At 41.7% G+C, this 23,231-nt stretch overlaps 2 protein-coding genes across 3 annotated transcripts in view; both read left to right on the top strand.

Annotated features, from left to right (window-relative positions):
* The window catches only part of Mamdc2 (MAM domain containing 2), a 136,702-nt gene extending 129,815 nt beyond the window's left edge, over positions 1 to 6,887 (top strand). The window contains exons 12-14 of the mRNA XM_075973717.1: positions 1,510 to 1,769; positions 5,609 to 5,693; positions 5,819 to 6,887. Coding sequence (XP_075829832.1) covers positions 1,510 to 1,769; positions 5,609 to 5,693; positions 5,819 to 5,883 — 410 coding nt within the window. The 3' untranslated portion in view covers positions 5,884 to 6,887. The remainder of the gene's footprint in view (positions 1 to 1,509; positions 1,770 to 5,608; positions 5,694 to 5,818) is intronic.
* Positions 6,888 to 17,024: 10,137 nt separating this feature from the next.
* Smc5 (structural maintenance of chromosomes 5) overlaps positions 17,025 to 23,231 on the top strand; it is a 74,757-nt gene continuing 68,550 nt past the window's right edge. For both annotated transcript variants that reach the window (XM_075973715.1, XM_075973714.1), the window contains exons 1-2: positions 17,025 to 17,310; positions 21,415 to 21,556. In XM_075973715.1, the coding sequence (XP_075829830.1) occupies positions 17,126 to 17,310; positions 21,415 to 21,556 (327 nt within the window). In that variant the 5' untranslated portion in view covers positions 17,025 to 17,125. The remainder of the gene's footprint in view (positions 17,311 to 21,414; positions 21,557 to 23,231) is intronic.

The raw sequence follows: 23,231 nt of genomic DNA, 5'->3' as shown, positions 1-23,231 counted from the left end.
CTCCGGAAGAGCCAGGGTTAGCATATGCAAGTGTGAGGTGACATCCGGGAACAGTAGAGTCCATTTAATGAGGGATAAGAAGGGCAATAGTGAAAGGTAGGTGATGGGGGGCGGGGTTGTTCAAGGCCCTTAACCAATCCTGAGGCTGCCAGCCTAGACTCTGAGCTGAACTAATGGAAACTTTAAACAAAGCCATGGTACAATTTAGCTTTTGGGGTTTGGAAAGATACCCAGTAGGCAAAAGCACTTGTGAAATCATGAGGGCCTCAGTTTGGGTCTCTTTAACCCATGGGTGCAGCAGAATCAATGTCTGCAATCACCATGCTCCTATAGCGAGAGGCAGAGACAGGAGGATCCCCAGAAGCTCACTGGACTGATCACCTAGCACATACTACAGAAAAACGGCAAATCTACCCTACCTCAAACAAGATGGAAGGCAGGGACCAACATCCAATGTTGTTCTCTGGCCTTCACACAGGCATGGTGGCAGACACAGGCTCCCATGATACCCAATGAACACACACACATTAAGCATTTAGAAAGACTGCTGCGGATACTGCTGAAGTTAGACAGACTACAGGGGATAAGGTGAGGACAAACACATGAGCCAGGAGTCTGTCACATGGGTTCAAGGTAACATGATTGGAGCAGCACACTAGCAGTAGAGAGAGTGGAACAGGCCTCTGCGTTGACTTTGAAGGTAAGGTCACCAGGACTTCTTGCCAGCCTGGAGAGAAAGGAGAGGGAGAAGACTGTCAGACTTTGCAGTTCAAGGCCTCTGCAACTGCCAGAACCGGAATAGATGGGGGGGGGGGGGGCGGGTGGCAGCCATGCTTTGGTTCTGCTGGGCTGCAGGACAGCTTATAAACACCGTATCTTTGTTCATCACAGCTGTGGATGCTGGGAAATCCCAGGTCCACATCAGATTTGGAGTCAGGGGTGAGGATGAGGGCTTCTTCTTCAGCTGTGCCCATCTGCTCACACTCCTCCCTCGTGGCATAAGAGATGAGTTAGTTCCAGAAGTGCTTGATGAAGATGCTGTTCTCATTTTGGGGTCACTGCCCTTGTGACGTAATCACCTCTCTAATATGGATACCCTAGGCGTTAGGATTTCAATGTATGAAGCTAACGGGAGTACGAAGGCAAGGCAGTGGTAAGATAATTCTGATGTGATAATTATACCAGTGGCATAATACTGGCGCAGTAATTCCCTTGTTTCTACTAAACTGGATTATAAACCATTAAGCGAGAAAATTATTTTGTGGTCGAATCCTTACAGCATATCTATTTTCCTTGGATCATAAATACTCTCCAGGATTATAAAACCTTTTTCTCAGTACTACAGCCGAAGTGTCTATGTTACCAGGAATACTATAAAAAGAAAGAAAGAAAGAAAGAAAGAAAGAAAGAAAGAAAGAAAGAAAGAAAGAAAGAAAGAAAGGAAGAAGAAAGAAAAAAGATATGATTGGGTCTTTTTTCTAACCATACTTGCTTTGCATTCCTCTCAAGGCTACTACATGTTTATCGAGGCCTCCCACATGGTGTATGGACAAAAAGCACACCTCTTGTCCCAGCCCTTGAGAGGCGTCCCCGGGAAGCACTGCTTGACTTTTTTCTACCACATGTATGGAGCAGGAACTGGCCTGCTGAGCGTTTTTCTGAAAACAGAGGAAGAGCATAAAGAGACCCTGCTGTGGAGAAGGCGTGGGGAGCAAAGCATCTCCTGGCTGCGGGCGCTGGTAGAATACAGCTGCAGGAGGCAACACCAGGTAAGCCTGGAGGGATGCCAGTCCACCCGGGAAACACACGGCCTGAAGCGCCTGTGCTCTCCGGGTTCTTGCTACAAAAGAGAATATTTTGTCCTTTCTCAGAGTCGGAGATAAAGGCAGGATTAGTTGAAGAGTAAACACAATTAGCCTGTTATTGATTAACTCTAAGCAGCGAATGGAAAATTAGACAGGGAGCTAAAGCTTTGGACGTTCATGCGTAAAGTGCTTGCTTTTTACAATTCAAGGATGAAAGGTTCCTATTCTGTCTTAGTGTGTTGTGAATGCCAAGTACGTTTCTTCCAAAAGCAAGTCTCCTTTCTTCCAAATGCATTAGTACTGCCCCTATTACCCATGATCCACTTCCTTGTAAGGACTTTTGTTCTAAGCTTCTATTTAAGAGTGTATATGGCCCATGGTCAGTTTCTTTTCTTTTCTTTTTTTTTTTAATGGTTTTTCGAGACAGGGTTTCTCTGTGGCTTTGGAGCCTGTCCTGGAACTAGCTCTGTAGACCAGGCTGGTCTCGAACTCACAGAGATCCGCCTGCCTCTGCCTCCCGAGTGCTGGGATTAAAGGCGTATGCCGCCATCGCCCGGCCCATGGTCAGTTTTTTACGTCTCTGTATGCATTACTATATTGCTGTAGAAGAAACTGGGGATCTTAGTTCCAAGACCATAGGCATCTCGACCTCAGACCCCCAATTCCACATGTGTTATAGAAAGCCCCTGTCCTAAATGTATCCAATCATTCCAGTAGGTGGGCCTAAGCAGCTCGTATAGCCTAGAAAACCTAGACTTCACATAGCCACCAAAGCTAAAATTCTGGGGAGACAGCCTTCAGACTCCCAGTTGTTCTTGAATTCACTCTGTAGAATTCTGTCATGAGCATGCTCTCCAACTAACACTCCAGCTTCCTCTGTGGCTTTGCTTGTGGGTGGTAAACCTCGTGGGTGCGCTCAGCTTTAACCACTGGCTAGCTGCCTGGCCGGCACTGAAGTCTTCCTGTGAAGAGATAGCCAACATATGAACTTTTTTTCTCACCACTCCACAACACAAACTGATTTTCTAAAGATCTAAACTGAAGAAATGGCAGCTCTAGTGGACGAGTACAATGCCATTCGAGCTGCTACATTGATGAGCAACGAACAACAGGAGGAAGATGTTCTACTTCTAGGAAGGATCCTTCAGCTAAGCATAAATATTAGAGAATGGTAGATTATCCCATGAAGCATTTTTTATGATGCTATAGAAGGTAGCTGGGCCAGATGAAAACATACTAATGTAGTTGATCATCATTCAGAGATGGCAGCTCAATCGTGTTCGGCTTCAAGACCCTTTATCAAAAAGTTCTTAAGGCATGGTCCATAAACCAACAGCAACAGAAATGCCTGAAATATAGGGTCACCCAAAATGTTAACTCTCAGACTCCACCGCAGAACTCTAAATCAGAAACTCTGGAGGGCTTTGGAGCCCTAGAAATTTACTTCAATAAGCCCTCCAAGTGATGCAAGCTAAAAATAGAAAATCTCCAGATTTAAATGAATATGACATTTTGGTGATGATATCCAAGCATTCACACAAACACACACGCATGCGCGTGCACGCACACACACACACACACACACACACACACACAAAATCCTCCATTTTGCAGTGCAGAAGATCAAATCCATTACCTCACATATGCCAGATAAGTGTTCCATCACTGAGCTATACTCCCAAGCTAGCATTGGTTTTTCTTTTAACTCCTTTTTTTTTCCAAGACAGGGTTTCTCTGTAGCTTTGGAGCCTATCCTGGAACTAGCTCCTGTAAACCAGGCTGGCCTCAAACTCACAGAGATCCGCCTGCCTCTGCCCTCCCGAGTACTGGGATTAAAGACATATGCCACTACCGCCCAGCTTCTTTTAACTCTTAAATGATGCTGATACACAAATGCTGTAAAAATTTGAGTTCTGGTAATAAGCACACAGGGCCTTTCATAAGATAGACTATGCTTCCTGGGTAGGCTCTTTGACGTTGTTTTTTGTTGTTTTTTTTTTTTTTTTTTGAGATGTCTGGTCATGTAGCTTAGACTGGCATCCAACTCAGGATTCTCCTTACTTAAATTCCCATTGCTGAGATTCTGGGCATGCACCACTATGCCCAGCTTGAAGTACATTTTAAATGTAGATTGGCAAAGCCTCTGGGGTGTCAGTTTAGAATGTGGCAGTTCAAGGGGTGCAGAATGATTAGAGCATCCATCTCTGACCTACAGGCCTGTCATAATCAAGAGACTTTTCTGTGAAGTAGGATATTCTAGAGGACTGTCCCTTCTTATACCAGCATGGCCAAGATCAAAAACACTAATGACAGCTTATGCTGGAGAGGATGTGGGGTAAAGGGAACACTCCTGCATTGCTGGTGGGAGTGCAAACCTGTGCAGCTGCTTTAGAAATCAGTAGAGTGATTTCTCAGAAAATTAGGAAACAATCTACCTCAAGATCCAGCAATACCGCTGTTGGGTATATACCCAAAGGATGCACAATCATACCACAAGGACATGTGTTCAACTATGTTCATAGCAGTATTATTTGTTATAGCCAGAACCTGTAAGCAACTTAGGTGCCCCTCAACTGAAAAATGGATAAAGAAAATGTGGTACATTTGCACAATGGAGTACTACTCAGCAATAAGAATAACGACGTCTTGAAATTTGCAGGCAAATGGATGGATCTAGAAAACATCATATTGAGTGAGGTAACCCAGACTCAGAAAGACAAATATACTATGTACTCACTCACGAAAGGCTTTTAGTCATAAAGCAAAAAAAAAAAAAAACAACAGCCTATGATTCACAGAGAACCTAGACAACAGAGAGGACCCTATATAGGATCTAAATAGAAAGGAGAAAAACACAAGATCTCCTGAGTAAATTGAGAGCATGGAGGTCACAGGAAAGGGTGGAGGGGGAGTGGGGAGGAAAGGAGGGAGCAGACAAAAATGTATAGCTCAATAAAAACAATAAAAAATTTCATCTAAATCATAAACTAATGACATGGGTAGAGCACATATATCTTCAGGACAGTTATCACTACCCACCGACCTCTCTGGAAGATTCAGTCACTTATTATCCATTATTGCAACATCCTTGGGGCTGGTGATCTATTTTTCTAGAACAAGAATATATGATTAGTTGTTTTCTTCAAACACTCTAAACTCATGAAACAGAGTGTCCTCCCTCAAAGACTTGTGCCTTTGATGTTATGGTATTTAACATAAGCGACTCACTATCTTTTGATCAATTTATTTACTTTACACATTATTATTTAGCTTTTCCACCGAATGCCAGCACAAAGGTAGAGTCAGCGGGAGATAAAGATGCCGAGAGGAGCTAGACAGAGTGTTCTAAGTGCGGTGGGTTTTCAGGTTCCTGATTGAGCATCTCTGGAGACCTGCCTAAAGAGGCAAAGAGTTATGAGGTATCATACTTTATGGTGAAATATTTTAACTCCAAATAATCTAACTGGAATTTGTACTTTTATTTTGTGGTTGCTCGTTTTATTTTAGAGCCCGGGTCTCACTATGCTTCCCTGACTGGCCTCAAGCTTGCGGTATAGCCCAGGCTCTTCTATAACTCACTAAATAGTCTAGGCTGGCTTGAATCTCTAACAGTTCTTTCACTTTAACCTCTTGATTTACGAGATTATAAAGTCAGCCTAGAATTTGTAATTTTGGGTCCCTTTTCTTAAAGTCAACCCCACCAGTTATCAAAGTTTTTAGAGCCACAAAGCCTTGGTCGTCCCTGACCAATGCAGTTTTATCAGCTTGACTCTATTTCTAATAAAAACGTCATTCTTTTTCAGATCATTTTTGAAGCCATTCGGGGAGTGTCAATAAGAAGTGATATTGCCATTGATGATGTTAAATTTCAGGCAGGACCATGTACAGGTAATATTTTCCTCAATGACATAAGCTTGATTGGAAGATGGATTTTATAATATAGTTTCAAACTATAAGAATTCAAAATCATCTTTTCTATAGCGACAATAAATATTGTCTGTCTTTCCTGACAGAAATGGAAGATACAACTCAACAATCATCAGGATATTCTGAAGACTTAAATGAAATTGAGTATTAAGAAATTATCTAAATTGAATTAAATAGACAAAATTTGTGCCTCTCTTCAATCAAAGTAAAAACAGAAGAAATGAATACTGGATATTTTTAACTATTTCATAAGTTGAAATGATTTCAGAACACCCCCTTTCATTACTTTTGAAAACTAGAGAGAAAGAGAGAAAGAGAGGAGAGAGAGAGAGAGAGAGAGAGAGAGAGAGAGAGAGAGAGAGAGAGAGAGAGACACTCAGGGCTTTCCTTTTTTATTCCCCTGTGCATTTGACAACTGTTGCTGGAAGTACAGGCTACTGCTTTTACATAGACCATTTCATCTTAATTTGAGTGCCAATTAAAAATACAAATGTACTATGTTATAGTCATTTCAAAGTGCACATAGAAAGGGCACAATCAAAATGAATGTGCTTATTTAAGTCTGCATTCAGTGAATGTGTTGGGAGACTAGGACGTGGTGGTTTTCCTTTTGAGTTTCAAGTACGAAAAATTTGCTTAAATAATGCAAGGTGTCGGTAATATCTGCAAAATGAATGCAGTTTACTTATGGTAATGAGTTATTCTGGAAATAAGGCCTCATTTGTGTATTTTATTAACAGAAAAAGCTATAAATCATTACTGTTTCACTATCGGTATAAGAAAGGAGCTCTCATGGAGCCCCAGGGTAAGTCCATAGGAATTAATGCTGCAGTATAAGGCTCTGCTGCCCTCTTGGCTCTCCCTTTGAACTACCTTGGACAGTTACTATGAGTGCACGGAAATGCACCTCTTCAATAAGGCAAGCATGAATTTTTCATGTGTACACACCCAACAACTTTTATAAACTTGGTCAACAATTTGACTGTTTTTTATGATAACATGTTTTGGTGAAGTTTTGAGTAATATGGAGTCAACTACATTTACTAAACTATTGTCTTCTATTTACTTAGAGAATTGTATATATCTGTGCGATTTGTGGCCAAGTAGCTGTTGTAAAACTTCAAAATTGCCTAATAAAAGATAAGTGGAAACTCCTTTCATTAGCAGTTAACTCATTTCTACAGTGTTTGACTTTATCAGAACACATTCATTATATAATTGCCAATTCTAATTTGAATATCTATTCTGCCATGATTAGATGTCTTAAGTTACCTTATTAACAACATCGATGCTGCAATTATTTATATAATAAATATTTAAAGAGCATTTTATTTCCTATAAGAAAATTTCCCTAAATTTTATCACTAGAATTAAACTATAATGACATAAATTCTTTTCTTTTAGCTTTTAAAATTAAATTTACTTATTGGAGAGGTCCACATGAATGCTATAATACGAATATTAAGAGTCTGACCTTCACTGGAGAAAGCTGCTTCTCCCCTCCTACTGCATGAGCCCTGGGGACTGAACTCAAGCACCTCTACACACTGACCATATAGCCAATCCAGGACACAGACTCTGGTGTTTACTTTTATGCTCTTAGAGCCCAGCAACAAAATTGACTATACAAATGAGTTTAATCTCTCCTTTATCTCCTGAAATGGAAATCTAATTAGCATTTTCACAGGTATGAACACTAAGTATCAGTACTGGGGACATAGTTCAACGATGCAGCTCTTGCTAAACATGAACAAGGCCTGGGGTTTGATCCTAAGTACCCTGAAGACAAAACAAAATGAAATGACTGCAGAGCAATGGTGGCAAATACCTTTAATCCCAGCATTTGGGATGCAGAGGCAGGGGGATCTCTGTATGTTCAAGGCCAGCCTGGTCTACAAGAGCTAGTTCCAGGACAGCCAGGGCTGTTACACAGAGAAGCCCTATCTCGAAAAACAAAAAGCCAAAAATGAAATGACTAATACGTTTTCACAGAAGTTATCTTTGTCCTGACAACCCATGAAGTAGATCCAAACAGCAGTTCCATTAAATAAATAAGAAAACTAAATCCACTCAAGATCAGTAGTTAGTGTGAGGCCTGCGTTTGAAACCAAGCCTGTTGCCTTGCCCATCCTGTGTTCTAACCTTTCTAAATTGGCCTTGCCAACCTGCCAGCTCACCCCTAAACTCCAGCAGCAATATGGATAACAGACTAGCCATGGGTTCCTAGTTTCCCTCTTCTAGGATTTATTAGCTATGCAAATAGTCCCAGTATGGAATTAAGGAAATGGCTCGATCAATAAAATGTCTGCCATTCCACCATGAGAGCCTCAGTTAGGGTCCCCAGGCACCCTTGTCCAAAGCGTGACATGGCGGCAACTAGATGAGCTCCAGAAGGCCCCTGTCTGGGAAAAGAAAAATGAGGTTAGCAGGTTGGAAGGAGGCCTCAGCAGCTCAGAGAATTATTTGGGGGCAGCAAGGAAAGAGGTAATTTTTACCGGCAGTTGCTAAGAAACAACCTGCCGTTTTTTTTAGAGGCAAGGAGGTGGAAAGCGAGCTGAGTGACTCACCTTCCCTCGTTTATACTTCCTTACAGGATTCCACTGTTTGATGCCTCAGTTCTAAGTGACCCTTAGCATTCCTTTTGCCTATATTTCATGTAGAAGAAAATATAGGCAGATGGTAAGCACAGCATCATTCTCCCAGGTTCAGAAATGCCCAAAGGAAGGCACGCTAGTTACTAGGAGCTACTTAACGATTTAACCCCAGTCGTTGCATTTTTCCTACTCTCGGCAGCACCTAAATACCCAGGCTCTTTAAATAGAAACAGCTTTCTACGCGGATTGCCTTTGCTCTTACAATCCGCCATCTGCAGTGAAGGTTATTTATGTATAGAAAGGAGGAATAGCGTAAATGCCAAGAAAGCAGTGCCTCTGATGCAGTGTCTGGCTTAAGAGGGAAGAACAGAGTTTGGGGATGATTTCTTAAGGTATCCATGTTCTGGGCATCTTACCAAGCATAGAGGTTTGCAAAGATCCTTGCAGATTAGGGAAGAGGTAAGATACAAGACATCCAGCAAGCACGATTTCAAGAAATATGATGTGATCATATGCTCAGAGTTTATGGGAAAGTCTAGGAGGGGTATCAGACAGCAGAGATCCATAGTGTAGCATTCCAGAGACCTGGGTGTTTTGTTGTCTTACTCTTGGAGGGATAAAAAAATGGGCTCCTTAACTTCTCATCCCCATACATCCAGATGGGGAAAATAAGTTTTCATAACTAGTAAGTGTTCTAATACTACTGACTTTCTGGTATGTGGATCACCATAAAGATGTAGCATAGTTCAGAAACTGGATTCCCTGCTCCTGGATTCTGGCTGCCTCCATTCAAAGCCTGGTTCTGCCGCTTACAAACTATAATCGACAGCAAGTCTTTTACCCTCTTTGGTTTCTTTTCCTGCTTTGCAAACTGGGGTAAAGTAGTTGCTATGAAGAATAACTGAAAACAGTAGATGGCAAGATGTGGTAACGCATGTCTGCGATCCCAGCACTTGGGGGGCTGGAAGAAGGAGAATTGGAAATTCAAAGACGTCGTTGGTTCTGTAAGGAATTCAAGGCCAGCCTGGGCTATATAAAATTTGGTCTCAAAGCCAAGTAAAGCCAACAAAATACCCAACAACAACAGCAATATAAAACCTACAAGAACTTAGACACATTTAGTTTCTGACACAAGAGCCTTCCCGGTTTATATGATTAGGAATTAGTAAAATTTCAGCTACTTTTGTGTCGCTTTCTGTATAAAGAAACTGTGAGCTTATAGTGCCATCTTAAGGATAAAGCAACCATGTAATCTTCTCATACTGCCAGTTTTTAGCACTGAGTGCTCAAGAGAAAAATATATAGCTCAATAAAAACAATAAAAAGGTAATTTAAAAAAGAAAAGAAGGAAAATCAAGGGGGTAAAGTACCTAGGAGGGGAAAGCTAGAATAATGCTGTGGCTATGAACTTTTTTAAAAATCATTTATTTATGTTAATTTTATGTGCATTGATGTTTTGCCTGCATTTATGTCTGTAAGAAGGTGTCAGATCCCCTGGAACTGGAAATACAGACAGTTGTGAGCTGACACATGGTTGCTGGGACTTGAACCCGGGTCCTCTGAAAGAGTAGCCAGTGCTCTTAACCTCTGAGCCATCTCTCCAACCCCGGCTATGAACTTTTGGAATTAAGTTATGAAAGGTGGTCTAAGCAGTATTAGTCACTTAACTCCATGACCAAGACAGCTTATAGAACAAAGAGTTCATTTGGGCTTATGGTTCCAAAAGGTCAGAGTCCGTGATAGCAGAGCAGAAACAGCAGGCAGCAGGCATGGTGGCTGGAGTAGATCTCAGATTCACTAATTCCCGTGATTTTTTTAGTTGTTTTTCTGGTTAGTTGAATTACCCGTATGAGGAGTTATCTGATTTACTATGTTTTGTAGGATGGTTTCTTTTTCCTATGCTGATCTGTTCCTCCCATGAGTCATGTTCTTTTCTGTGCTTTCCTGAATAAGACTATCTTCTTCCTGTGTGCTTAGGATTCTTCAAGTACTTCTGAAGTACTGGATTGTTGGCTATGAATTACTTAAAATGTCCTCATTTTTCCATCAACTTTAAGAGATAGCGTTGCTGAATATAAAAATATTAGTTGACATTTACTTTCAGGGTTTAAAATTTATCATTTCCTTATTTTTCGGCTTTTAGTGCTTCTTTTAAGAGGTCTGATTTATTTATGTTGGCATGTGTTGATGTTTTACTCTTTTGGCTTTTGGAGGCCCACCTCTCAGCTCCCAAATAAATTCACATGGAGGCTTTTTATTGCTTATAAATGTCTGGCCTTAGCTTACTTGCTTCTAGCCTGATGTGGGAGGCTGTGAATATATTTAATTTTTTATTTTATTTTATTGATATCTATTGAGCTCTACATTTTTTTCTGCTCCCCTCCCTACCTCTGCCCTCCCTTTTTAATCCTCCCCCAAGGTCCCCATGCTCCCAATTTGCTCAGAAGATCTTGTCTTTTTCCACTTTCTACTTCCCCTGTAGATTAGATCTATGTAAGTCTCTCTTAGTGTCTGCATTGTTGTCTAAGTCCTTTGGGATTGTGGTTTGTAGGCTGGCTTTCTTTGTTTTATGTTTAAAAACCACCTATGAGTGAGTACATGTGATGATTATCTTGCTGTGTCTTGATTACCTCACTGAAAATAATGTTTCCTAGCTCCATCTATTTTCCTGCAAAATTCAAGCTGTCGTTATTTTTTTTCCGGACATGGTCAACAAGACAAAACGACAGCCTACAGAATGGGAAAAGATCTTCACTAACCCCACATTAGGCAGAGGTCTGATCTCCAAAATGTACAAAGAACTCAAAAAATTCGACACCAAAAGATCACATAATCCAATTAAAAAAAAATGAAGTACAGACCTAAACAGAGAACTCTCAACAGAGGAATATAAAATGGCTGAAAGACACTTAAGGAAATGTTCAACATCCTTAGTCATCAGAGAAATGCAAATCAAAATAACTCTGAGATTCCATCTTATACCTGTAAGAATAGCCAAGATCAAAAACACTGATAACAACTTATGCTGGAGAGGTTGTGGGGAAAAGGAAACACTTCTGCATTGCTGGTGGGAATGCAAGCTGGTACAACCCCTTTGGATGTCAGTGTGGCAATTTCTCAGAAAATGAGGAAACAACCTTCTTCAAGACCCAGTAATACCACTTTTGGGTATATATCCAAAGGATGCTCAATCGTGCCACAAGGACATGTGCTCAACTATGTTCATAGCAGCTTTGTTCATCATAGCCAGAACCTGGAAACAACCTAAATGCCCTTTGATCAAAGAATGGGTAAGAAAATCGTGGTACATTTACACAATGGAATACTACATAGCAGAAAAAAATAACGACAGCTTGAATTTTGTGAATATGTTTTAATGCCATTGGTTAATAAAGAATCTGTCTTGGCCTATGGCAGGATAGAATATAGCTAGGTGGGAAATCCAAATAAAGTTATCAGGAAGTTTGGGAGATGCCAGCAACCACCAAGGAAGCAAGATGTGAGGTAACAAACCATGAGTCTCGTGGTAAAAAAAAAAAAGTGTAATAAAAATGGATTAATTTAAGTTGTAAGAGCTAGGCAATAAAAAGTCTGAGCTAAAAGGCCAAACAGTTTGTAATTAATATTGTTTATTTGGGAAATATTTATAATTCTTGACACTAACCATGTCTGCCAACTTTTGGGGTTTTGCAGAATTGGAAAAATGACATTTAGAATAGTGACCTCTGATCACTCAATCCTTGGGCAACAAATACAGTCTCTTTGTCATATTTATATGCCAGAAAAGAGAGGGTGATGGTGTTAGCTGGACATTTCCATGGGAGTTAGTTCGGGAATTGGTTCTCTCCTTCCACTGTTGATTCTAGGGCCTGAAATCAGATAGTTGGGCTTTTAAGGCAAGAATTTTTACCTGAGAAAATGCCAAGTCTACTGTTGTGGTTTACACCTCATTACCACAAAATTCCATGTGTGAGAGGCTATTTTTTAACACCTTCTCTGCCTCCTCTTTCAAGAACTTCTTTAGGTGTCTATGTGGGGTAGGCAATACACTTGAATGCCATTGCCTAAAGAAGCCAGAAGAGGATGAAGAAATCTCTTGTAGCTGGAGTTTCCGGTAGTTTCTAAGTATTGTGGAATATTCCTTTACACTGTGGGAACATGTGTCACTGTGACTAGTTTAATAAAGAGCTGAATGGCTAACACCTAGGCAGGAAGAAGTTAGGCAGGACTTCTGGGGATAGCATAGAGGGAACAAGATATGCAGGAGGAGAGGTAAAAACCAAAGTCACATGGCAACATGTAGATGAATAGAAATCGGTTAAGTTATAAGAGCTCATGGACAAGTTGAGCTTTCATAATTAATAAGTCTCTGTGCCGTTTTTTGTGAGCTGGCAAGCCAAGTAAAATCCGCCTACATCTGAGCACCTGAAATGGTGTTGAGAACCAAACTCTCATACTCTGCAAGAGCAGTTTATACTCTTACTACTGACCCACCTTTCCAGTCCTCAAAATAGTTCTTGTCAATGGAATTAGACGCCTGATATAGCAAGACAAATGTTTGTACTTTCAAGCATTAGTGGAAATTTTAAGGCATATTAAGAAGCATGTGTTACTAACAGTCTGCCAGAGTGCTTTGGGTTTGTGTTACTTTTCAATCACACAGAGTACAGCAAAAGCTACTATGAAAATCAGTTAGTGGCATATGCATTCAATGAAATGCTATCTAATTACTTAAAACCATGTTATGAAAACTAATGGCATGAAAAGTAATATATTAAGAAGGAGAAGTACAATATAAAGAATGTAATGTGTGTCTTGTATTATTACCTTTTCTTAGCCGGGCGGTGGTGGTGCATGCCTTTAATCCTAGCACTCGGGAGGCAGAGGCAGGCGGATCTCTGTGAGTTCGAGGCCAGCCTGGTCTACAAGAGCTAGTTCCAGGACAGGCACCAAAATACCTTTTCTTGAGGAAAAAAAAGAATACACCACACACATCCAAGAAAACAGACATGAAAACTACACTAAAATCTTAAAAAAAATTAATTGAAATAAAGGAATTACAAGTTTTTCCTTTTGTATTTGTTTTCCTGCATTCTCCCCAAATTCTTGTGCTTTATAGGTATTGTTTTTCTGATTGGGGGCAAAACCAATGACATTCTCCTTTAAAAAAAAATCTTAGCCCTTAAATTTTTTTATTGTATGTGTATGGTGTCGTGTGAGTGAAGGCACACGTGGGAGGGTCAGAGGACAATCTTTAGGAGTTGGCTCTCTCTTTCTACCCTGGGATCCCAGGACTGTAGCAGGTGCAGTCATGTGCCGATCATCTTGCTGGTCCAACACTTTCCTTTTTAGAGATTGGTGTCTGTTAGGTCCCAGGCAGGAAATATATCTGAAAATGAACTCAAACTGGACTATATAAGGATTTCTGACCGATAAAAACCAGCATTCCTTAGGAACTTGTGAAATGACATTCTGTTCCCAGGAGTCAATTCCTTGCCACCGGCAGGAGAGACACATGACTCCACTACTGGCGTGCACCTGTGGTTGCGTAGCAAAGCCCACTCTACTCTGAGTTCAAGGCCAGCCTGGTCTACAGAGTAAGTTCCAGGGCAGCCAGGCCTTCACAGAGTAACCCTGTCTCAATAAATGTTCATACTAGCCTCTAGGCTCCCTTGAGACCATTTAGGAGAGCCAATTATGCATTCCAAAGCCCCTATACTAACATCTTGGCCCTTCTCACCTCCTTTCCATTCTCTTTAAAAACCCTCAAGATTTTCTCCCACCACCCCCTCTTCTTTCTGATTTCCTGTACAGCCTTGGCAGTTGGAATAAATATTTCCCCTTTTCACCCCTGGAGTGGCCATTTCCGTGGTTTCTTTACTGCACCCTCATACAGTGTCAATCATGACCAACTGGTTAAAACCCATAGTATGGCTGTATTTCTGAAACCATCCAACTTTGGGGATTTACTCTCAACATTCAAATTTAGAAACAATTTTCATAGCACTCTCAAGGCCTAATCCTGGCATGAAAATGGTGAAGCTAGTCCCCTGCTCTTAATCCCCACCATTTGATGCCTATATTCTTATCTGTCCATAGAACAGATTGCCTCATAACTACTTCTTCAGAGTTTGATTCTCCTTCGCTTCCTCCTGCTGGATAGAATTTGTGATCCTCCTGGCCAAGTATCCAGAGTATTGCGACTACAGGCGTACGTCACCATGTTTGGCAACATTAAAGCTTTTGAAGCTACTTTTCAACAAGCACACACCAGCAATGTGTAGAAGAACAAACAGTATGGTGTCCTAAGCCCTAGGTCTTTTCATTTCTTCCTGTCACGTGAACATTTTACAAGTTTTCCTTAATTTCCACTGTTAAAGCCCGAATTCCGAGACCTGTTATCTCCACTGGGAGATGGACTCCGAGGTAAGAGGTAAAAACAAAGCGTCTTTATTCACGTGTTCAGTCGGGTGGGTCTCTTTGTTTACCCAAAGCAACCAGCAACAGCTGCAGCAGCCCCAGGAAAAGCTCAGGAGAGACCCAGAGCTTGGAGGATAGAGGCTTGGGGAAATTGCAAAGCTCTGGGCTTGTGATAGGCTGCCCCCTAGTGGTGTCCTGAGGAATTCCAGACTTCCAGCTTTGGGATTGGCTGCCCGCTGATGAGGTAAGAGGACTTTCCAGACCTGAGGGGAATTCCCAACTGCCAGCAACTGCCTGAGGCTCTAATTGGTCCGTTTTCCCTGCTCAGGGATTGGCTGGTTTCGAGTCAAGGGCAGAAATGGCTCCATTTCTTTCCTTTCCTTTTCTTTTTTTTTGGGGGGGGGGTCTTTTTACTTTATAAAAAACTAATCTTAAACCAGGCAGTGGTGGCGCAGGCCTTTAATTCCAACACTTGAGAGGCAGAGGCGAGCAGATCTCTGTGAGTTCAAGGCCAGCCTGGTCTACAGAGCTAGCTCCAGGGCAGCTGGGGCCAACAACAAAACGAAACCTAATCTTGGGGCCAAGTCAAATATCTTCGGTATGCCCTGAATCTTGGGACTTAGTGTGATCTTTGGCCCTAGTTTCAAGGTTTATGGTTTTTTTTTTTCCAGTTCCATGTTTGGGGACCAAGTGTCTCTTCCCCTCTCTCTAGTCCTGTTCTCAGGTTGCCTTTCTTTCCCTAGGTTGGGGAAAGAAACCTAGGGAACCCCAGCTGGTCAGGGCCTGTGTGGGGCCTATGGACCAGGGATCTCCTAGGGCCGGCGTCTCTCACCATTGAAATGAATAGTACTTATCACAGGTCTGCACACTTCCTACAACAATTTTTTTTTTCTTTGGTTATAACTTTCAGTGAGCAGATTACATTTAGGTAAGAGGAAGAAGCAGGGGCCTGCCAAGAAGGTTTTGCTCTAGCTGCCACGAAAGGACCCTACTGCAATAGACTTCTAAAGGGCTTCCGGACTTCTACATTTGACACCCTTCAATTCATTTTCCATACAACACACACAATGACTAAAACTTTAATTAGATCACAGTCCTCTCCTACTTAAAACCATCCCACGGTTCCCCATCACAGGCACTCCCCGGTATCTATTTATTCTCTTGTTATACGTGCTCATTATTGTTGTGCTTTCCTGTCGCTTTAAGGGACAAGCCACGCCCACTCCCATTACCTCTGACCTGCTCGCCGCCATCTTGGGCCTTTCCTTTTCTGCTTCCTTGTCGTTCGCGTGTTTTCTGTCTCTCCTTTTATCTCTTCTCTCTCTCTCTTTCTCTCTATCCCTCTTTCTCTCTCCCTCTTCCTTAATAAATACTTATGGCTATTTCCTGTGTTTATGTGTCCGTTACCTGAGGCCATTGCCAGCGTGGCGCGTGCCCTCCCCGCTTTTCTCATGGCGGGCTCCCCCAGCCTGCCCGGGGATCGTTTTTTAAGAATAACAACTATTATTGGGTGAATGCTGTCTATGGGGCTCAGTGGTGTCATCTTCCAAAGGGCTATTGAGATAAATGTGAGCACAGGGAGGAAGAGTCTCTCTTTGGTTCAAGGATTTCCAGGAAGTTTAAGTAGGAAATTAAGTCCCCCCTGCCCCAACACAGACACAAGAGGCCATTTGGTGGCCTATACTGGAACCCCAGTACCAAGGAAGAAGAAGCAGGCGGAGTTCAAGACCAGCCTAGGCTGTGTGGTGATTAGTAGAGCATCCAGAGCTATATAAAGTGTCTTGTCTCAAAAAATAAAAGGGCAAGGAAGCATGTGTGGGCAGATAACCAATGCAGGGCAGGCTTCACCATTTTGAGAGCGCCAGAGGGCTGCTAGTGCCACGCTTCAAACGACGGACACAGAGCCAATGGGGCGCGGATATCTTTCCTGTTCTTTGGAGGAGAGGAGTTGATTTGGGCACCGGAAAAGGAAACCACATTGTAGAACCAAAGACAAGTGTGGCCTCGGGTTCTAGGGAGGGACAGCCGCAAACTCGCGTGCGACCCAAGCACGGGAAGTGCCGAGGCAGGTTTCAAAATAGTAGGTGCAATTCACATATTGCTCTAGCGTTAAAGTTCTCAGAGAAGAAAATTCCGAAACGCACGGAAATCGGTCCCCTAGTCTCGGTCCCTTCCAGTCGCACAAGCGGTCGCATCTCAGGCCATTCAGGCCCAGATAGGCGGTGGGCGGGGCGAGGCGGAGCTACGGCTTCGCTGGGGAGAACTGCGCAGGCGCCGCGCGGTCGCAGGGCGGGGTCAGGCGAGGGGTCAGTTAGCGCGGGAGCCTGGGCTGCGGCTCGCCGGGAACGGAAGCGGCTGCGGAACGCGGAGGAAGCCAGGATGGCGACTCCGAGCGGGAAGACTATGATCCCGAATCCCCAGGCTTCCAAGAGGACTCTCTCCAGTGAGGCTTCCTCTGAGGTCCCGAGCAAGAGAAAGAACTCGAACCCGACGTCGACCCTGCCGCGTCCATCCGGGCCTTTCGTGGAGGGCTCAATCGTCCGCATCGCCATGGAGAACTTCTTGTGAGTGGCCGCAGGCCGCACCTGGGCGGGAGCAAGCGGCCCGCAGGCCCCGGGCCGTGGGGGGTGTGCCCGGCGGTGGGGAACTGGTTCCAGGCTTCCCCTGAGGCTGTCCCTGCCTAGGCCGTGGAGAATGGCGGTGTTGGCTATAGTAGACGCGTCGCCTGATGTTTTTATTATTATTTTTAATCCACCCGCCAATGGTTTTGGAAGGCTCGGATGTAGTCAGCAGATACATACACTAAGAGGCCGGGTCATCTAGTATAACTGCCAGTCGTGATCTTTCCGGGACCTGTGCACTTCACAGAGCTCGGGAGGCAACACTTAGAGCAGTGTGGCAGATTTTGAAAGTGGACACATTTTCCGAGTGGGCAGATAAGATGGTAATGGTTGTTGAGTGTACAAAAAAAAATCGTGTTCCCTGGTTTTGTACCTCCTTAAAGACTCTTGACTCGTTAGATCCTCCTTTCTTCCGTGCCCCCACCCCAACTAGTTAAGTAGATTCTAGATGTTAGAAAAAAAAATAACATTGCCTAATTAGCGTCGTATTATAGTTTTCCTTTTGAGGTTTTTTTTTAAATGTAGATTTGAATACGAGTTACAGAACTCTGGCAACATTACTACCATTTTTTTTCCCCAAGCACTTGTGTACCAGGTACACATCCGTTTTATTTACACATCGCAGTTTCTTCCTGTCTTTATTGATGATGTAAGCTGGACGCTGTTGTTTTTCCCAGGTTTATATAGAATTTCGATTTGTGTCTGACAGACGGCCTCAAATGAGGTATCTGCTGTAACTTATCCACCCAGGGTTTCACAGGAGGCATACCGACTAAAAAGGCTAATTCTTGCACAGCTCGAAGAACTTTGTGAAGAAAATATTAAAATCTGAAAAGAAAGGACTGGTTGAAAGCCGGATTGTAAATTGAGTGAACGACCCGACATAGGATGTAAGAACGACTATATGTGGATAGAAGTCAGAAACCATTGCTTCTTCCTCTTGTCGGTTACTAAGCTGCGAAATGACAACTTCACCCTTCAGGCAGTCAGCAACCTGGAGGCTGTCTGCAGGATGGTTTTGAGAGGGTGCCAGATAGAAAGCAACAAATAGTGGGTGAACTTAGTAGGGGCTGAAAGGAGAGGTTTGACAGGCTCTGCCCAGATTGTGAGGCATAGGATAGAGGCATAGGATAGGCTAGTTCTTCCCAAGTCTCCATTTCAGCTCGCTGGTCGGGTGTTAGCCAGGAGAGAGTAGTGTGGGAGAATAATTGATGGATATAGTTGGGTGCCTGTGTCTTGAACGTTCTTGTGGGGTATCCAGGAAATGTTCTAGGTGGAGTTTATAGTGGCTTGGAGCTCAGAGGCAATGTGAATAAGTCATAGACTTGGAAGACTTGTACAGGTGATTGTTGATGTTGTAGAAATCGTTGAAATTAAGCAAAAGGAAATATAAATTGGAAGAGTAAAAAGCCTATTTATCATAAGAGTTAAGAGGATGAACTTAGAGATCCTGAGACTCATGGGAGACCTGTCAGGGAAGCTAAGTTTAAGTACTACTTCAAAAATATCTGCTCCATTGAATTGGAATGAGACTGAAGCCTTCTACATTTAGTATTTGGAAAAATGTCGCTCCCTTTGATAAAGCAGTACAAAACAAAACTTTGTAGAATGAGGAGAAAACGCTTGGACAAAGACAGTTAAAAGAAAAAGTAGTTGAAAAATGCGGAATTGGGTATGGTTTGTTTATTTTAATAATAAGACTTTAGGTTTGGGGAGTATATTGGGATTTTCTCAAAGAGGAGAACTTACAGAACGGGTCTGTATGCATATAGAAAGGGCATTTATTACAGTGGCTAACAGACTTTGGTCTAGCTAGTCCAACAATGGCTGTCTACCAGTGGTCCAAGAATCCAGTAGTTGTTCAGCCCATGAGGCTGGATGTCTCAGCTTGTGTTCAGTATATGCCAGAATCCCAAAGTAGGCTCTAATGCTACTGAAGGAATAGACTTGCCAGTGAGAGTGAGAGAAAGCAGGCAGAGGAAGCAAACTTCTCTCTTCCTTGTCCTTTATAGAGACTGCCAGCAGAAAGTGTGGCTCAGATTAAAGGTGGATCTGGATTAAAAGTGGTTCTTCACACTTCAAGTGATATGATTAAGAAAAAAATCCCTCAGGTGTGCCCAGCTGCTTGGGTTTTAGTTAATTCCAAATGTAGTCAAGTTGACAACCAACAAGAGGCATCACAGCTGAGAAGTAAATAGCAAGCAAGTAGGGGGAGGCTAGGTCTAGAGATTCAGATGGCCTAGAAATAGTACGTGAGTTTGTTATCAATGAACTAAGTCGAATGGACTTGAGAGTGGAGGGAGAGAGTTCTAGACTATTGCACAAATTAGCCAAGAAACTGAAAGAAATATATCATAGATAGAATATAGAATTCTGAGGAGAGATAGAAAAAGGAGTTAGGAAAGAGCTGAAACTAGGGCTAAGTTACAAAAGATCCTTTTCCTCTTTTAAGATTTGTGTGTGTGTGCACATGTGTGTGTCTTTGTATATGTCACAGTGTGCAGGTTCCTTTAGAGGCCAAAAGAGGGTATTATACTCCTTGGAGCTCAAGTTACAAGGTTGTTGTGAGCTGTCTCATGTTGGTGCTAGGAACCAAACTTGGGGCCTCTGGAAGAGAATGAGTTCTCATAACAGTGGAACCAGCTCTTCAGACCAGCTCCTTTTCTTTAGCTTTTCTTTCTTTTTAAACAGGTGATGCTAGGTTTTATGTATATCCGTGTAGTATTTTTGTCATGTGTTTATTTTTGCTACCACCTGGCTTTTTTTTTTAAGTTTTAAGTATTAAAGTTGGTGTATGTTGTTTATTTACACATTTAGTGTGTTAGTAGCATTCTGGCTTTTATCTTGGGGAATTAGTTAGGTGTCCCTGAGCCTAAGCATTAAAGAATTAGAAAAGGTGTATTACTTATGGATTCTAATTAAGGGTTTTCAAAGGCAAGCTAGGGGAAGGTCTAAGTCACAGTATGCTTCATATCTTGCCAAAAGTGTCCCTGACAAATAATGAAGATTAAACACAGATTAAAAATAAATAATAAAATTAATGTTTAAAAATGTGTAAGAGAAAATCATTTAATTAGGAGGTCACAGAGGCAGCAATTTAGAAGCAAGTATTTAAATCTTCTAGGTGCTGAATATAAATTAAATATGTTTAATTCATTTAACTATGGACTAACTGTTGAGGGAGTCAGAGAGTACTAGGCAACATAGTGTGTGTGAGAGGATTACAAATCCCTGGCTATGCCTCCTTGCCTTCTCCTAGAGGAACAAGGATTCTTGGAACATAGCCTGTCGTGGATTCTTCGAGTCTTTCTGCAGCATATTAAAGGAAATGAAGGGGCTTTTTTTTATGATAAAGTGAAGCTATTGGTGTGATAATATATCATATCCTATCATTTGAATAAGAGTAACTGTTAGATTGCTTTAAATATTAATATATATAGATAAAATACAATATAAAATATAGAAGCTACTGTTTTAATTTTTTAAAATGTAATTGTAAGACATTAGGAAAAAAGCCATGACTTCTTATATAAATTTGTTTCAAAATTATTTTACTTGTGAGGTAGCTTTGATAATAGTTTCCAAAAGAGGATAAAACTTGGATATTTTGTTTAGCAACAGGATCTTACTCTGTAACCCTGATTGGCCTCACAGATATCTGCCTGCCTCTGCTTCCAGAATGCTGGAATTAAAGACTTGTGCCACCGTGCTCGGCCCGTGTTCTTATTTTACATATGCATTCATATTTTTTCCATCGGTAGAATTTTCCCTTTATAAGTTGATTATTTAAAACTTAGAGGGTTAAGGATATAGCTGGATGATAAAGCACTTACGTAGCATGTAAAAGGCCCTGGGTTGAATCCTTTGGACCTCATTCCCCCACAGATATATGAATAATATTACATTCATAAGGTTAGCTAGCTTTTAAATGAATTTTGAAAGGGTTGCGGACAGTGATATTGCACAGTGACAGAACATGAATGCTCTTACAAAGAAAAGTCTTTACTCTCAGTTCTGTTTAGTGATTTTTACCTCTTTACAATTCAGAACATACGATATCTGTGAAGTGTCTCCTGGGCCCCATCTCAATATGATTATCGGAGCTAATGGAACGGGGAAGTCAAGTATAGTGTGTGCCATTTGCCTTGGACTAGCAGGCAAACCCGCGTTCATGGGACGTGCAGATAAGGTGAGTAATGCAATTACTTTTTATTTTTTTTATTTTTTTTTTATTTTCGAGACAGGGTTTCTCTGTAGCTTTTTGGTTCCTGTCCTGGAACTAGCTCTTGTAGACCAGGCTGGCTTCGAACTCACAGAGATCCACCTGCCTCTGCCTCCCGAGTGCTGGGATTAAAGGCGTGCGCCACCACCGCCCAGCCTGCAATTACATTTTAAGAAAATTCAGAACCATTTGTTTTTAGAAACAAGTCAATTTCTACATTTTATTTTTTTAAGTGTACCAAATAAGCTTGCTTTCTACCTAGAACTTCTAGAGCTACATTGTCTCAAGAGGTTACTATTAATTCTGCCCTAGAAGTTCTATGTAGAACAGTATATTAGACAAAGAAATGGTAGTAGCACTTAGAAAAAGAAAGCTAGATCTTTCACAAAAGAGAATTTCCAGATAAACCTGATGCCTTAATAGGGAAATTTCTCAGGGGGATTATCGAATACCAGGTAGCTAAAACTTAGTTGAGTTTCTGGACATTAGCAATGAACAAAAAATTGGAGTTAAAAAAGTTTGGGGTTTTTTTTTTTTTTGAGTGTGTGTGTGTGCACACGTGCACATGCATGTCTGTGTAGGCTGGAAGAGGGTTGTCTTATCCCCTGGAGCTGGAGTTATAGGAAGTTTTGAGCAGTTCCATTGTGTGTACTGGGAACCAAATTCTGACCATCTGCAGTAGTACTAAGTGTTCTTAACTACTGAGTCATCTCTCCAGGCCCAGTGTTGTCAGTAATAACAATGTAAGTGTAAGTTACTTAAGAATAAATTAACAAAAATTATAAAATTACATTTTAAAAGAAAAGTTTGTGGACAAGTGAGATAGTTAAGTAGGTACCAAACTCACAACCTGCGTTCCATCCCTGAAACCCACAAATTGAGAGAAGAGAACAGACATATATATGGGACATGTCATGCACACTCTCTTCAACTATAGTTTCAAAAACAGTATTTTGTTAAAGCTTAAAATGAAATACTGACAGCTGGGCGATGGTGGTGCACACCTTTAATCCCAGTACTCAGGAAGCAGAGGCAGATGGATCTCTGTTGAGTTCAAAGCCAGCCTGGTCTACAAGAGCTAGTTCCAGGACAGGCTCCAAAGCCACAGAGAAACCCTGTTTCAAAAAAAACAAAAACAAAAAAAGAAAACTGCAGCATTGGTCAAATGATATTACCAAGTTTTAGCTATACTTTAAAATGTAATGAAGGTCTACAAAATTGAACCAAATACCCTCTAAAATTATAGATAAACCTATTTAAATACATTAAAAAAAAAACTACCAGAGGCATTTGTAAGCTAGAAAAAATACTTTGTTCTGTTAATAAATTAGCGTGGTGACCTTGGACAGTGGTCTGGACATTAAACTTGCATTTCAAAGATGAAAGGGTTGAAGTAGTTAATTTGCAAGGGCCAACTCAGATATTTTATGACTATTGATATATACTTTGTTAAGTCATGAATTCATTCCCTCTGCACTTGGTTGTATTCTCAATCTGTACAATTAGATTGGGTTGTGCTGTAGCAGCTTTTACCAGCCTTCCTGATTTTATTTGAAAGAAACAATATCTCTTCTTGGAAGTGGTAGGGTATTTAAGGGAGGCCCTGGAGTGCAGTGGTTCCTAAATACAGACTGTTGGCCTT

Source organism: Microtus pennsylvanicus, chromosome 5, assembly GCF_037038515.1.
Source record: "Microtus pennsylvanicus isolate mMicPen1 chromosome 5, mMicPen1.hap1, whole genome shotgun sequence".
Lineage (NCBI taxonomy): Eukaryota > Metazoa > Chordata > Mammalia > Rodentia > Cricetidae > Microtus > Microtus pennsylvanicus.
This window is presented reverse-complemented; position numbering and strand designations above follow the sequence as displayed.